General features: G+C 40.5%; 1 protein-coding gene and 1 long non-coding RNA gene across 5 annotated transcripts in view; one reads left to right on the top strand and one right to left on the bottom strand.

Annotated features, from left to right (window-relative positions):
* Positions 1 to 3,546, top strand: part of LOC111979275 (uncharacterized) — a 74,182-nt gene extending 70,636 nt beyond the window's left edge. For 2 of the 4 annotated variants that reach the window (XR_002879301.2, XR_002879299.2), the window contains exon 6: positions 2,360 to 3,546. This is a non-coding gene — a long non-coding RNA (uncharacterized lncRNA). Of the gene's footprint in view, positions 1 to 1,413 lie in introns of all 4 variants that reach the window. The other 2 variants (XR_011481557.1, XR_011481556.1) reach the window with 2 other exon arrangements.
* A 2,882-nt stretch (positions 3,547 to 6,428) lies between these two features.
* Positions 6,429 to 8,838, bottom strand: LOC111979274 (Krueppel-like factor 2). The gene is made up of 3 exons (XM_024009696.3): positions 8,533 to 8,838; positions 7,437 to 8,427; positions 6,429 to 7,275 (listed from the first exon to the last, which is right to left on the bottom strand). Exons 1-3 carry the CDS (start codon positions 8,599 to 8,601, stop codon positions 7,100 to 7,102), a joined length of 1,236 nt encoding a protein of 411 aa, XP_023865464.1. The 5' UTR covers positions 8,602 to 8,838; the 3' UTR covers positions 6,429 to 7,099.
* Positions 8,839 to 14,338: the final 5,500 nt, after the last annotated feature.

Raw genomic sequence — 14,338 nt, 5'->3', positions numbered from 1 at the left:
ATTTATATAGCCCTTCTTACATCAGCTGATATATCAAAGTGCTGTACAGAAACCCAGCCTAAAACCCCAAACAGCAAGCAATGCAGGTGTAGAAGCACGGTGGCTAGGAAAAACTCCCTAGGAAGAAACCTAGAGAGGAACCAGGCTATGAGGGATGGCCAGTCTTCTTCTGGCTGTGCCGGGTGGAGATTATATCAGAACATGGCCAAGATGTTCAAATGTTCATAAATGACCAGCATGGTCAAATAATAGTAATCACAGTGAACAGGTCAGGGTTCCATAGCCGCAGGCAGAACAGTTGAAACTGGCGCAGCATCACAGCAAGGTGGACTGGGGACAACAAGGAGTCATCATGCCAGGTAGTCCTGAGGCATGGTCCAAGGGCTCAGGTCCTCTGAGAGAGAGAAAGAAAGAAAGAGAGAATTAGAGAGCATACTTAAATTCACACAGGACACCGGATAAGACAGGAGAAATACTCAAGATATAACAGACTGACCCTAGCCCACCGACACATAAACTACTGCAGCATACATACTGGAGGCTGAGACCCACCAAGATCTCCGCCACGGCACAACCCAAGGGGGGGGCGCTAACCCAGACAGGAAGACCACGTCAGTGACTCAACCCACTCAAGTGACGCACCCCTCCTAGGGACGGCATGGAAGAGCACCAGTAAGCCAGTGACTCAGCCCCTGTAATAGGGTAAGAGGCAGAGAATCCCAGTGGAGAGAGGGGAACCGGCCAGGCAGAGACAGCAAGAGCGGTTCGTTGCCCCAGTGCCTTTCCGTTCACCTTCACACTCCTGGGCCAGACTACACTCAATCATAGGACCTACTGAAGAGATGAGTCTTCAATAAAGACTTGAAGGTTGACACCGAGTCTGCGTCTCTCACGTGGGTGGGCAGACCATTCCATTAAAATTGAGCTCTATAGGAGAAAGCCCTATGCTTAGAAATTCTGTCATTGCCAACAAAGGGTATATAACAAAGTATTGAGATAAACTTTTATTATTGACCAAATACTTATTTTCCACCATAATTTGCAAATAAATTCATTAAAAATCCTACAATGTGATTTTCTGGATTTTTTTTTCTCATTTTGTCTGTCATAGTTGAAGTGTACCTATGATGAATTACAGGCCTCTCTCATCTTTTTAAGTGGGAGGACTTGCACAATTGGTGGCTGACTAAATACTTTTTTGCCCCTCTGAATGTCTGTATTTTGTCATCATGCTCTCTGGTAGATCTGCTGCTGCGTGGTGGCTTTGCATTTTATTTTGTGTTTGTTGCTGTTTCATTGTCCTACCATTGGTGATGCTGTTTACCTATTGCCAACGTGTGTGGGGGCACATTGTGTATGCGTGTGTGTTAATGTGCTGGGGGTATGCGCATGATTTGTACATTTTATGTCTAGCTGTAACGATCTTCGTCTTCATCGGATGAGGAGTAGGAAGGATCGGACCAAAATGCAGCGTTGTAAGTGTCCATAATAATTTATTATATCAGAACACGAAAAATACAAAATAACAAAGTGAATGAAAGAAATTAAAATCGAAACAGTTCTGTATGGTGAAAACACAGACACAGAAAACAAAAGTGGGAAAACAGGCTACCTAAGTATGGTTCTCAATCAGAGACAACGATAGACAGCTGCCTCTGATTGGGAACCATACCAGGCCAAACACATAGAAATACAAAACATAGAATGAAAAACATAGAATCCCACCCCAACTCACGCCCTGACCAAACCAAAATAGAGACATAAAAAAGGAACTAAGGTCAGGACGGGACGGGACACTAGCATTGTTTTGTAATTAATTTTTCACCCAGGACTTGAAAATGTCAAGGTAAGATTACTAGCGAATTCTTTGCATGCAAAAAACCTATCCACAATTTGAATAGATGAGCACAATCTAATGGGTGAGCACGGTCCTATTGACATCCTTAATCAGGTGGTTTTATACAAAATATACAAAATGGAGACACATTACAGTTGGTAACACCAGCAATCATATTTTTTTATTGTTTTTATTTTTTTGTTTGAAAACGCATTGCTTTTTCAAAAATGTTTCATTCAAATTTCTCTCATTGATTTGAAGAATTCAGTATTTATCAATCACCCATCAATTAAATGAATCACCAAGAAACTGTTTTTATTACAGTTGGAAGTCATGACCGCTGTTAACTAAATTTTGATTATATTGACTCATCTTCGCAATTCAACCACTATAATTTAATTTCATGTTGTTATCCCTCACTATTGTCTCCAAATTGACATTCATGCTTTAGGTATATGTGCTGTTGCCGTGCATCTCTGCCATTGTATCTATTGCCTAACGTCTTTCCCTACCCTCCTGTAGTTTTGAAGTGAGTCGGAGCAGCTGGCGTGGGCTAAGAGTGAGCGCAAGCGGGAGGAACATGAGAGGTTGAGGAGACTCCATCTACAAGAACAGGAGGACCTGGAACTGGCCATCACTCACAGCAAGGCTGAAAACTAAGAACCCTGTCACAGACTCACAACAACAACACAACACATAACAGGAGGTCCTGGAACTAGCCATTTTCCTTACTAAGGCTTACCCGCCCGCCTACTACCTGACTAAAAACTAAAAGCCCTTTTACACACTCACAACAACAACCCTGATAGACACTCATAAAACTCACAGCCTGACCACAATCATGTTACAAGCCAAAACAATGCTACAAACTAGCAACATACAACCCACATACAGCTGGACTACAACCCCGCTAGACTAGGAACAGTTCCTCTACAACCCAAATACTACTATCTGACAACAGCCTGAAAACAGTGCATCTACAGCCCTCACTACAGCCAGACATCAACGTTTGTACAGCCCAATTACAACCCTTCCTACAGCCCAACAACAACTACAACTTCACCCTGACAACAGCCTCCCACTACAGCTCTGTGATGTTCAGATGGCAGCCCATCTACCTACAGATTCAGCTACTCAAGACCCTGAATACTACAGCAAGAAAGCAGCCTCGCTCTCACCACAGCTCTAGGATTTACTGATGGGACTGCAGCCCCTCTACCAATCCAGCTCCACTGAAGCCAGACTATATGAAGACCGTAACCTACCAAATCCTCTCTTTCTTCAACCTCTTTGTCATTATCAGCCTCAATGGAACTCTAGTCAGCTACATCGCAACTATAATCAACTACAGCGGATCTCCACTTCAGCCCGACTTAAGCTTGACTTAACCCTGACTACAGCCTAAATCCAGAGTGATTTAACTCTGACTTGGCTACGGACAGTGGTCATTCTGACTAGTAGACCCCATAGTTATTAGATGGGGAGACAGGATGCTGGACTTTGCTTCGGTTTGTTGTGAGGAAAAATCTAAAATTGTAACATTTTAATTTCATTTTAATTATTTATATAGGGGGAAATCGTGCATCTGTGGTTTATAAAGTATCTGTAAATGCACTGTTATAACTGTATTATAAACTATATCATATACCCTTTAATAAGTGCTTAAGAACATTAATATTGAAAGTATAAACGTACCCTACTCTTTGTCAGCAAGCGTGTTTGGGTTCCTTATTTCTGGTGCAAATCTGTTTTTGGTGAAAAAATGACCACCTTTTAGATTATGGAATGAAACATTTTGTTTATTTGTTAATCTTGGGGTTTTCTACTTCATTGCCTTACATCCTTTTATTGGAACAGAAAAATGACACGGTCAAAACCCACCTCATCTGACTTGGTGGCCTTTCACCAGAGCTTCAAGAACATTTAGAGTGATTTGGATTTCCTTTTTGATTTCTTCATGCTAAACTCTTATGCCTTTAGTAGGCTGATTGAAGTGTTTATTTGGTTCATCTGTTGTGGAGGATGTATTCAACTAGTAGGGCATTAGGACTGTTTTTTTTCTCCTACCGTTTCATCTAACAGGTTATATACACATACTCTTATTTAAGCTATGCAAGTTTATTAGTACAGCATAGGTTTAACCTGTAATTACTTTTAATTATATATTTTTTAATTTAAGGAATGCAACATTTGTATTATTATCAATATCATGGCAAAGTGTCATCAAACTACCAGAAGAATAGCTGACCAGCAAATAGCGATGGCATCCGTTTTCTTTTTGTTCTTTAATGTTGTATGAAGGGAAATGAAAGAAATGAGTCTTCCCAAACCATCAAATTCATATGGATATCTGTTACATCATCATGGTGTAGTTCTTTGCAGACCAAAACCACATACAACGTTCATGTCTTCCCTTCACTTTGCTTTACCATGCAATAGCCTTACATTTGCAGCTATATTGTATTGAGTAGGCACCAAACAGAAGAAAACAGACTGAAACAGGGAGGCTTACCCAATAAGAAACAATCAATTTTGTTTTCCGTTGCAAAACATTTAGCTAATTTGTGCAGTATTGAATTTGACACTGGTCACAGTTCGATTAATCCTGCCTTGCAACACTCATAAGCACCAGTTTGATCATGGCCACTACTCAGTGCGAGGATGTGGGGTTCTAATGCCTTATAAAGGGTCCATGTAAAACGGTGTTGTATTCATTGACGATGAGGGTTATTTGTGTGTTTATTCAAGGAACTCTTATATAATGTCTCAAATGGCACCCTATTCCCTATGCACCCTGGTTAAAAGTAGTATATTGAATATGTGTGCCATTTGGGACAAAGCCACAATGTGTGTGTGTCTATTCAACTATGTGCTGCAGCACCTTTCTCCAGTGCTGGCCTGAAGGTGTATTGTGTTGGTCACACGAAAGCAAAAATAATGTACATGAATATGTATAAAATGTGCTACAATGTCTTATTTATCCACAACCAAAATGGCTAATTTCATGTGTAAAATCTGGGATTTTTCTCAAAATAATTGTAATCCTCTTTGTATAAATGCAATTCATATAACATTCCAAGAAATGGTAGTGTCTTAGGTCTATTCTCTGTCTCTCTCTCTCTCTGTCGTAAAAGTGTCTTTCACAAGAACAGAAAAGTGAAATGAGAACGTTAGATTTGCATTTCACTGCTCAATTAGTTATTTTTAGCCTGACTTTTACTTCTCTTTTTTATTTTTTTTATTTTTACTTGATGTATTCTAACAAGTTGTTGGTAGATTGAACTAAAATACTATGATGGGCCTTGTTCTTCTGCAAATGGTAAAATCCTCTCCAAAATCGACTTAATAGAAGAAAAAAAAATAACATTGAATTTAACAACCTACTGTATGTAAATTCATTGTATGAGACATATACACAATGTAAATGCAGAGGTATTGAGTGAGATGTACTAGGTGCAGCTGCCTGTTCCTACCTGTCCTGTACAGTACCATACATATTTATTTGATTAATCAGCATAGTGGGTTGTATTAAAAAGTGTCTCCTTCAGGGACAGAGTGGTGCCACTTATAATGGGAGGTGTGGTTTTATTGGCGCTCATTTAACTTTTATAGTAACTGAAACAAACTGTATTTCTGTCAAACTTGTGTGACCTCAGCTCGATGAGTGTGATAAACTGTATTATAGTCTTTTCATTTTCTTCCCTCTGTCTTTGGTGGTGATAGTCTTTGGCTTCTTTTAGTAAAGTCCACAGTTAAGTTCACGCCAGAAAACTGTCAATGTCAATTTTTTTATAAATGGAAGTACACTCATGATATATTATCTTTATCCGCCAAGAATGTTTTAAACTGTGATCTACTACTCCATGCACCAGTTTCCCAGGAACAGATTAAGCCTAGTTCTGAGTTAAGCACCATGCTTAATGGAGAGGCTCCATTGAAAGTGTGTTTTAGTGCAGGAGGCTTAATCTCTGTCCAGGAAACCTGCCCCATGTGTATAATTTCAGTATTAGTTCATTGTAAGACCCTTTTGATGTCCATGTATAATTTACCCATCAGAAACAAATGCGTCCCAAATGGCACCCTATTCCATAAAAAATAAATATACTTTGTTGGAAATATAGTGGCATTTGGGACTGCTGTGTTGTGCTGTGCCCCCTGTCATGTCCTGTCCAGATGTCAGCCCAGCCACTCTCTCTCTCTGTAATTATGGAAATGTAATGTTTGTATTTATAGGCTTAACCCACAAGAAGCTGGCCTGGGCTGACTAACAGCTGGAAAATATCATTGTTTCAATTTAACCAAAGTCTCGAGGTTGAGAGGGGGTATATAGAGTAGCACTGTGTCTACGCTTATAGTCTAATGAACTGTGTAATAGGTTGTCTGTAGGATCTTAGGTCTGTTCTTCACCATCTATTTATAGTCTAAATATAAAGCCCATATTATGGGGTGGATGTGGTTCACTAAGCTATAGTATAATGTGTGAACAACTTTCTCAGAAAAAGGAGTCTTTGGTGGCTGTGCGGTTAAATGCATAATTGAACACATTGAGATGTCAGTCAAGGATGTAATACAAATAAATAATACATTGAAATGTATTTAAATATTTATAATATATACACAATTTACAGTATAAAATGCATATAGACTTCAGTAAAAAATAATCATACACAGGACATCTAGCCCTGGTAATGTACAAAGGGGCTGGACCCGTCTGTTTGCACTTGAACCATACAATTTCATCCAAAAGTGTAAGATTTCCATGAAAACAGAACACAGTTGAGTGTAATGGCAAGTTACAGAATTTGGGACATTCCAAAAAAACATTCAGGCAGTTTAAACATCAAAACATTGTCTTTCATAGCAGACTAAGTAAACTTGTTTTGTTATTTTGGTGACCTTGTAGTTTTGCCATAGACAGTGTTTACAATAGCACACAGTCAGAATAACAGAAAGGCACTTGTGTCAATCACAGCACTCCAGTTTTGTAAAGGAAAGAAAAGAAGTACAGGGCCAGCCCCACATAGGGACTGTTTACTCAAAAGCAAACACCATACCAAGCGTTATAAAGATTTAATATAACAAATATAACCAAGGTAGTACCAGCTACGTTATTACAAAATAATAACATTTTTTCAATATATTTATGTATAACAAAATGGAATGTTTAAATATTTAAACAAAAAGACCGATAAGCCTAATCAACATATGCATAAAGGACACCTCTTAATAACCCCAAATCAGTCATCGTGTACATCAATCACATCACATATGCCTCTTCATGTGAAGCGCGAGGTGGTCAGACCGGGAGAAGGCGCGATCACACAGGTGGCACTGGAAGGGCCGGTGACCGGTGTGTTTGCGGAAATGGCGGGTCAGTTCGTCGGAGCGAGCGAATTTCCAGCCGCAGCCTTCCCAGCCGCAATTGTATGGCTTTTCACCTGAGGAGACAGAACAAAAGAAGCATAAGCTCTCTTGAGTAGGCCTACATTTATTATCCAAGAATATGGCCCTGTAAAATTATACGGTGGCGCGTAAAGGTGTGTAATGTTACATGTTATGGTGCATAAAGTGCTAAAAAAAGCTAAGATATTTATCTTACCAGTGTGCGTTCTGTGATGCGCCTTCAGATGCGAGCTCTTGGTGTAGGTCTTTCCGCACCCAGCGAATGTGCATGTGTGCGTCGCCGTGCGCTTCCTTGGCCAGGTGCGGCGACCTCTCTTTGGTTTGGTCTCCAGCAGCTCCAGCGGAGAAGATGGGGGCGTCAGCAGTACCCTTTGTGTGTTCGGTTGCATGCTGAGTCCCTCCTCGTACACTCCGAACTGGTGAGCACCTTGGTATGGTCCAATCTGCATTTGGATGGCTTGAGGCGCCCCGGGGTGGTGGTGTGGATACGCCGCTGAGGAGTGGTAGTTATGTGGGAATCTCATGGAGTGACACATCGGGTCCTGCTGGGGGCACTCGGAGCTCCCCTGATCGTTGGGGCTGAGCGGTGGCGTCATGTTTCTGGCTGCCCGCGGGGAGATGGCTACTCTCGGCTGCTCGAAGGACATCATGCACAACACGTTACCCTCTTGCTTGATTTTCGTACACCTCTGGGGAACCATGTCCATAACAGGTCCATAACCGTCCATGGAAGGTTCCACTTTGATGTTATCTAAAATGTCCTGTCTGGGAAACGGCGTAGAGTTCACATACAACCTTCCTTGGATGCTGGAGGTGTTGCGCGTAATACCGACCACGTAGCTGTTCTCCCCCTCGTACCTGAGAAGCTCCGCCATCAGGTTGGTGCTGTAGGGGGGAGGCGGGGAGCTGTGCTCACTGGACGGGTAGGATGGCATGGGGTTCTCGGTGGTGAACAGGTTGCCTGGATGATCCGTCGAGGACATGTAATACTCCGCTAAACCTGCTCCCAGCGCAGCGGTAGTCATGCTGTCTGAGCCAGTGGTGTTGGCCAGAATAAAATCCAGATCTAAGTAATTACAAAGATCCCCGTCGTCCTTTCTCCCGATACTGCGACAGTCCATGTTCTGTACCATATCAAGCATGGAGCAGCTGGAAGAAATGGGTTTGTCCGTCTCGCTTTTCCACTTCTGCAACAACCAAGAGGATTACGGCATTAGACATAAAACACACAGCTGAATCTCAAACAGAAGGCTATGAACATAAACGTTTTAGAGGTCTGTAGGCTTACTTACATGTTCACAACTTTTCGTTTGGTTTGCAAATGTCGAGATGGATGGCAAAACCACCCCGGATAAAGACATTTAAAAAAAGATGATACCTTATTTTATGTCAAAGTTCAGTGAGTGAGTGATTCAGTGAGTGAGTGCCCTTTTGCGCTCACCTCGCACCAGAATCAGTGCGTTCTATCTAACCGTTGCTCTTCCGAAGTTGCGCTTCAAAATCATGAGCAAGTTTGAATGGTAGTAGGAGGTTCTCCAAGCTTATAAATATGATAGCCGAGTAGCTGGACCAATTGTGCGCAGCCGAGGAAATACGTTCAGGATGATGGTAAATTTAGCTCCGGTATATAAAGCAGACCTCCAATGAGCTAAGTTATTGCGCTCTGTCAATTCAATTCAAGGAACTTTATTGGCATGGGAAACATATGTTAACTTTGCCAAAGCAAGTGAAGTAGATAATATACAAACGTGAAATAAACAATAAAAATGGACAGCAGACATTACACTCACAGAAGTTCCAAAATAATAAAGACATTACAAATGTCATATTATGTATATATACAGTGTTATAATGATGTGAAAATAGTTAAAAGTACAAAAGGGAAAATAAATAAACATAAATATGGGTTGTATTTACAATGTTGTTTGTTCTTCACTGGTTGCCCTTTTCTTGTGGCAACAGGTCACAAATCTTGCTGCTGTGATGGCACACTGTGGTATTTCACCCAGTAGATATGGGAGTTTATCAAAATCGGGTTTGTTTTCGAATTCTTTGTGGATCTGTGTAATCTGAGGGAAATATGTGTCTCTAATATGGTCATACATTTGGCAGGAGGTTAGGAAGTGCAGCTCAGTTTCCACCTCATTTTGTGGGCAGTATGCACATAGCCTGTCTTCTCTTGAGAGCCAGGTCTGCCCACGGCGGCCTTTCTCAATAGCAAGGCTATGCTCACTGAGTCTGTACATAGTTAAAGCTTTCCTTAAGTTTGGGTCAGTCACAGTGGTCAGGTATTCTGCAACTGTGTACTCTCTGTTTAGGGCCAAATAGCATTCTAGTTTGCTCTTTTTTTGTTAATTACTTGACACATTGGAAATAATTATCTTTTTGTTTTCTCATGATTTGGTTGGGTTTAATTGAGTTGCTGTCTGTCTCTCTCCCCACTCTGCCTTTCAGGTGAGCCTATAAAGCTCTGGGGAACCTCCCTCCAATATGATGACGCAGCCGGTGTTGTGCCGAAAAGCTCCCCCTGCCAGACTCAATTCTTCATTGCTGCAACTTGCTTGCTAGTTGAGATTTCTGATCACATTAGGCTGCGTTTCATTTTTTATGTCGGTTTGATTACGGGGGAGGCACTAGTAATGTCTGCAGTTTTGGTTTGGCTATTTGTTTCAAGTGTATTAGTCTATAAATACATCTCTTTGCCAAAATGTGTCATCCCTCCCATGTCTTATTCGATGAGCAGTTGTTCTGAAATGTTTATTGCTTGCCTACATTTAATTCCCTCTTCCATGTTTAATATAACACTCATATACATTAATTATTAATTTGGTTGCCTATCCTGACGTGAAGTTTGTTCTATAGACAGTATTTGACTCTGATGTGTGCCACAGAAAGTATTTGACTCTAGCCACAAAATTGAGGAACTTAGAAGGGGGGGTATTCTTGCCTGCCGAAATTCTCTTTCCCCCCTTCTATCTTGGGACTACAAAGCCTGGCACACTTCAGAATCATTTTGGTAGCTCATGTTGACCAGTAGTGTGTGCCACAGAAGGCAAAATTTGAGTATAAGGAAACATTTTGTAATGTTAAGAAAATAAAGATAATACACAAACATTCACACAATAACACAAAAACATCACAGAAAGTTAAGTTTGTCAACAAACATTAAATAAGAAATACAAATTTTGATCTTTGCATAATGAGATAGAAAATGACAATAAATCAAATATAAAAAGACAAATAACATAATCAAATACTGGAAAGCTGCAACAGCTCGACGGAACATTTAGTCCACTTTTTATGCAAAGTTTTCCAGGTGATATCGTCGACTGGAACTCAAGCCTAACCTAGTCCTGACAGGCAGCGAAGACATAATCTTCCAATGATGGACTGGTGCAACCATCATGGGCAGCAGTCACAACCAATCTGAAATTTATGATGATTTTTTTTTTAAATATTTAAAACAAATACAATTTCTTGAATTACAATTATTTCATTATCAGACAAAGCGGATGATACTACCTCTAGAAATATTACTGCTTATACAAATTCGTACTCCTAAAAATGTGCCTTTAGAAGTGAGCACGCAATTACCCAGTTAATGTCTTCCTCATTATTGTCCACCTCCCCACAGAAGTGGCACAGTTGGCTCAGGTCATCTAGCGAAACATAATGTCAAGTAGTTTATACATCTTTACATGTATTTTTCTGAGAGAACAGCGAACAAGGGAATAGTATAGCTTTCTTGTAACATAATTATTTAAATACATGTGTTTTAGTGGCCATCGAGTAGGGAAGTTTGATCAAAGATAACCTTGAAAGGTCCATATAAATGTTTTTTTATCTACCATTATATTCAATTAGAAATTGAACATACCAGTGTTTTGGAGGAGAGTGACTGCTATTTCTTCTCTCATGATGTTAACATCTTTGTCAGTATTTGAAAAGACACTCCTCCTTCGGAACACATTCAGCAAACTGGGAAAGAAATTTGATGGGCATTTCAGTTTTCCCCAACAAAATTATGTTACACTTAAGATTCTAATTCGCAAGTATACAACGACACTGACATAATTTAATTTGACAGTTCTGTTTTGCCTTGTAGTCAGTATACTTTCAGTAGGTTAATTGTGCATTACTTTTACTTTTATACTTACTTTCAAGGCAAAGACCCCACAAGAAGTAGCATCTTGTTGGCATGGGTGAGGAATTACCACACCCACCTGGAGATATAACACCCTTTCTCTCTCAGGAATGATCTGAACATATATGTTAATAAAAGTACAGCATTTTGAAACACTTTATTGATTACAATATAGAGAATAATCACAGAGGGGAATCTGAGAATGCAGGGATTAAAGTAGTCAAAACTGGAGCTGACAAGGGCTGGAATGTAAATGACATGTGATCATCTGGGATTATCTGACATCTGAGAACGGGCAGGCATTCCCTCAGATGAAGAGCATCTCCGTCTTGCTGATTATATGCTGTCATCCAGGTGGAAATGTCACCTGCATATCGGATTTAGGAAAAGAGATAAGAGGTAAGTTGAGTGTCTTGTGAAAATGTTTATGTATATGTACTGTACGTGTGTGTATATATATCTTGGTATGTATTTTTTATTTCAATTATTATCATTATTGTGTTTTGTGGTTGAGGGGTGGGGGGAGGTTGATGGGGATGGTGGAGGTGCTGGGGGTGTCCTATTGAGGGTGAAGGGACCTTTTGGGGAGGCTTCTCCAAGGAGGCACATTCAGTCATAGTTTTGTTTATTCAATTATTATACATTTAAAAAAAAAAAATCTATTATTATAACAGTTTACTCATGTTGACTTATATATTTGAACTTTCTTTTTCGCACAGAGTACAATTATTATTATTTTATTATTACTACTCTACCTACATTCTTAAAAACTAAAACAGAAAAAGTGTAAAAAAATGAAGGAAAAGCAAGTTGGGATGGGGGATAGCCACTTCCTTTTGTGACTAGAGTCTAATACTTCCAGTGGCACACAATCAGAGGGCATGATAGGTAGCCAAAATTATTCTGAAGTGTGCCAGGCCTCGCAGTCCCAAGATAGAAGGGGGGGGGGGGGTTTCGGCAGGCAAGAAAATGGCCTTGCCGAAATTACCCCCCCCTTCTAATTTCCTTATATTGTGGCTAAAGTCAAATGCTTTCTGTGGCACACATCAGAGTCAAATACTTTCTAGAGAACAAACTTCACGTCAGGTTAGGCAACCAAATTAATAATTAATGTATGTGTGTTATATTAAACATAGAAGAGGGAGTAAAATGTTGGCAAGCGATAAACATTCCAGAACATCTACTAGTCGAATAATGCATGGGAGGGATGACTAATTTTGGCAAAGAGATTTATTTATTGACTATACACCTGAAACAAATAGCCAAACCGAAAACTGCAGACATTACTAGTGCCTCCCCTGTGATCAAACCGACATAAAAAATCTAATGAAACGCAGCCTAATGTGATCAGAAATCTCAACCAGCAAGCAAGCCTCAGCAATGAAGAATTGAGTGCGTGCGCGTTCACATTCTGGCAGGGGGGAGCTTTTCGGCACAACAGGGTTGTAAGACTCGAAAGTTGGCAAACACTTGCAAGCAGGGGTGTATTCATTATGGAAATTGTTTACTCTTTAAGAACCAAAGGGGAGCAAACGAAACCGGGAGGGACCTACCTGAATTGGTCAAATATAAACTCTGTTGCAAAACAGACTAAACGTTTTGCAACAGAATTGGTGTAAAGATTACACCCTTGGTTACACATACAGTTGAAGCAATAAGTTCACATACACTTAGGTCGGAGTGATGTAACAATTGTTTTTCAACCACTCCACAAATTTCATGTTAACAACCTATAGTTTTGGCAAGTCGGTAGGACATCTACTTACACAAGTAATTTTCCAACAATTGCTTACAGACAGATTATTTCACTTATAATTCACTGTATCACAATTCCAGTGGGTCAGAAGTTGACATACACCAAGTAGACTGTGCCTTTCAACAGCTTGGAAAATTCCAGAAAATTATGTCATGGCTTTAGAAGCTTCTGATAGGCTAATTGACATCATTTGAGTCACTTGGAGGTGTACCTGTGGATGTATGTCAAGGCCTACCTTCAAACTCAGTGCCTCTTTGCTTGACATCATGGGAAAATCAAAATGAATCTGCCAAGACCTCAGAAAAAAATGGTAGACCTCCACAATTCTGGTTCATCCTTGGGAGCAATTTCCAAAGGCCTAAAGGTACCACGTTCATCTGTACAAACAATAGTACGCAAGTATAAACACCATGGGACCACGCAGCCGGCATACCGCTCAGGAAGGAGGTGCGTTCTGTCTCCTAGAGATGAACGTACTTTGGTGCAAAAAGTGCGAATCAATCCCAGAACAACAGCAAAGGACCTTGTGAAGATGCTGGAGGAAACGGGTACAAAAGTATCTATATCCACAGTAAAACGAGTCCTATATCGAAATAACCTGAAAGGCCGCTCAGCAAGGAAGAAGCCACTGCTCCAAAACCTCCATAAAAAAGCCAGACTATGGTTTGCACATGGGGACAAAGGTCGTACTTTTTGGAGAAATTTCCTCTGGTCTGATGAAACAAAAATAGAACTGTTTGGCCATAAGGACCATCGTTATGTTTGGAGGAAAAAGGGGGAAGCTTGCGAGCCGAAGAACACCATCCCAACCGTGAAGCACGGGGGTGGCAGCATCATGTTGTGGGGGTGCTTTGCTGCAGGAGTAACTGGTGCACTTCACAAAATAGATGGCATTATGAGGACGGAAACTTATGTGTATATATTGAAGCAACATCTCAAGACGTCAGTCAGGAAGTTAAAGCTTGGTCGCAAATGGGTCTTCCAAATGGACAATGACCCTAAGCATACTTCCAAAGTTATGGCTTAAGGACCACAAAGTCAAGATATTGCAGTGGCCATCACAAAGCCCTAACCTCAATCCTATAGAACATTTGTGGGCAGAACTGAAAAAGTGTGTGCGAGCAAGGAGGCCTACAAACCTGACTCAATTACACCAGCTCTGTCAGGAGGAATGGGCCAAAATTCACACAACTTATTG

The sequence above is a fragment of the Salvelinus sp. IW2-2015 genome, linkage group LG19, assembly GCF_002910315.2.
Source record: "Salvelinus sp. IW2-2015 linkage group LG19, ASM291031v2, whole genome shotgun sequence".
Taxonomy (NCBI): domain Eukaryota; kingdom Metazoa; phylum Chordata; class Actinopteri; order Salmoniformes; family Salmonidae; genus Salvelinus; species Salvelinus sp. IW2-2015.
Note: the sequence above shows the minus strand (reverse complement) of the source record. Positions and strands in the feature narration are given on the sequence as shown.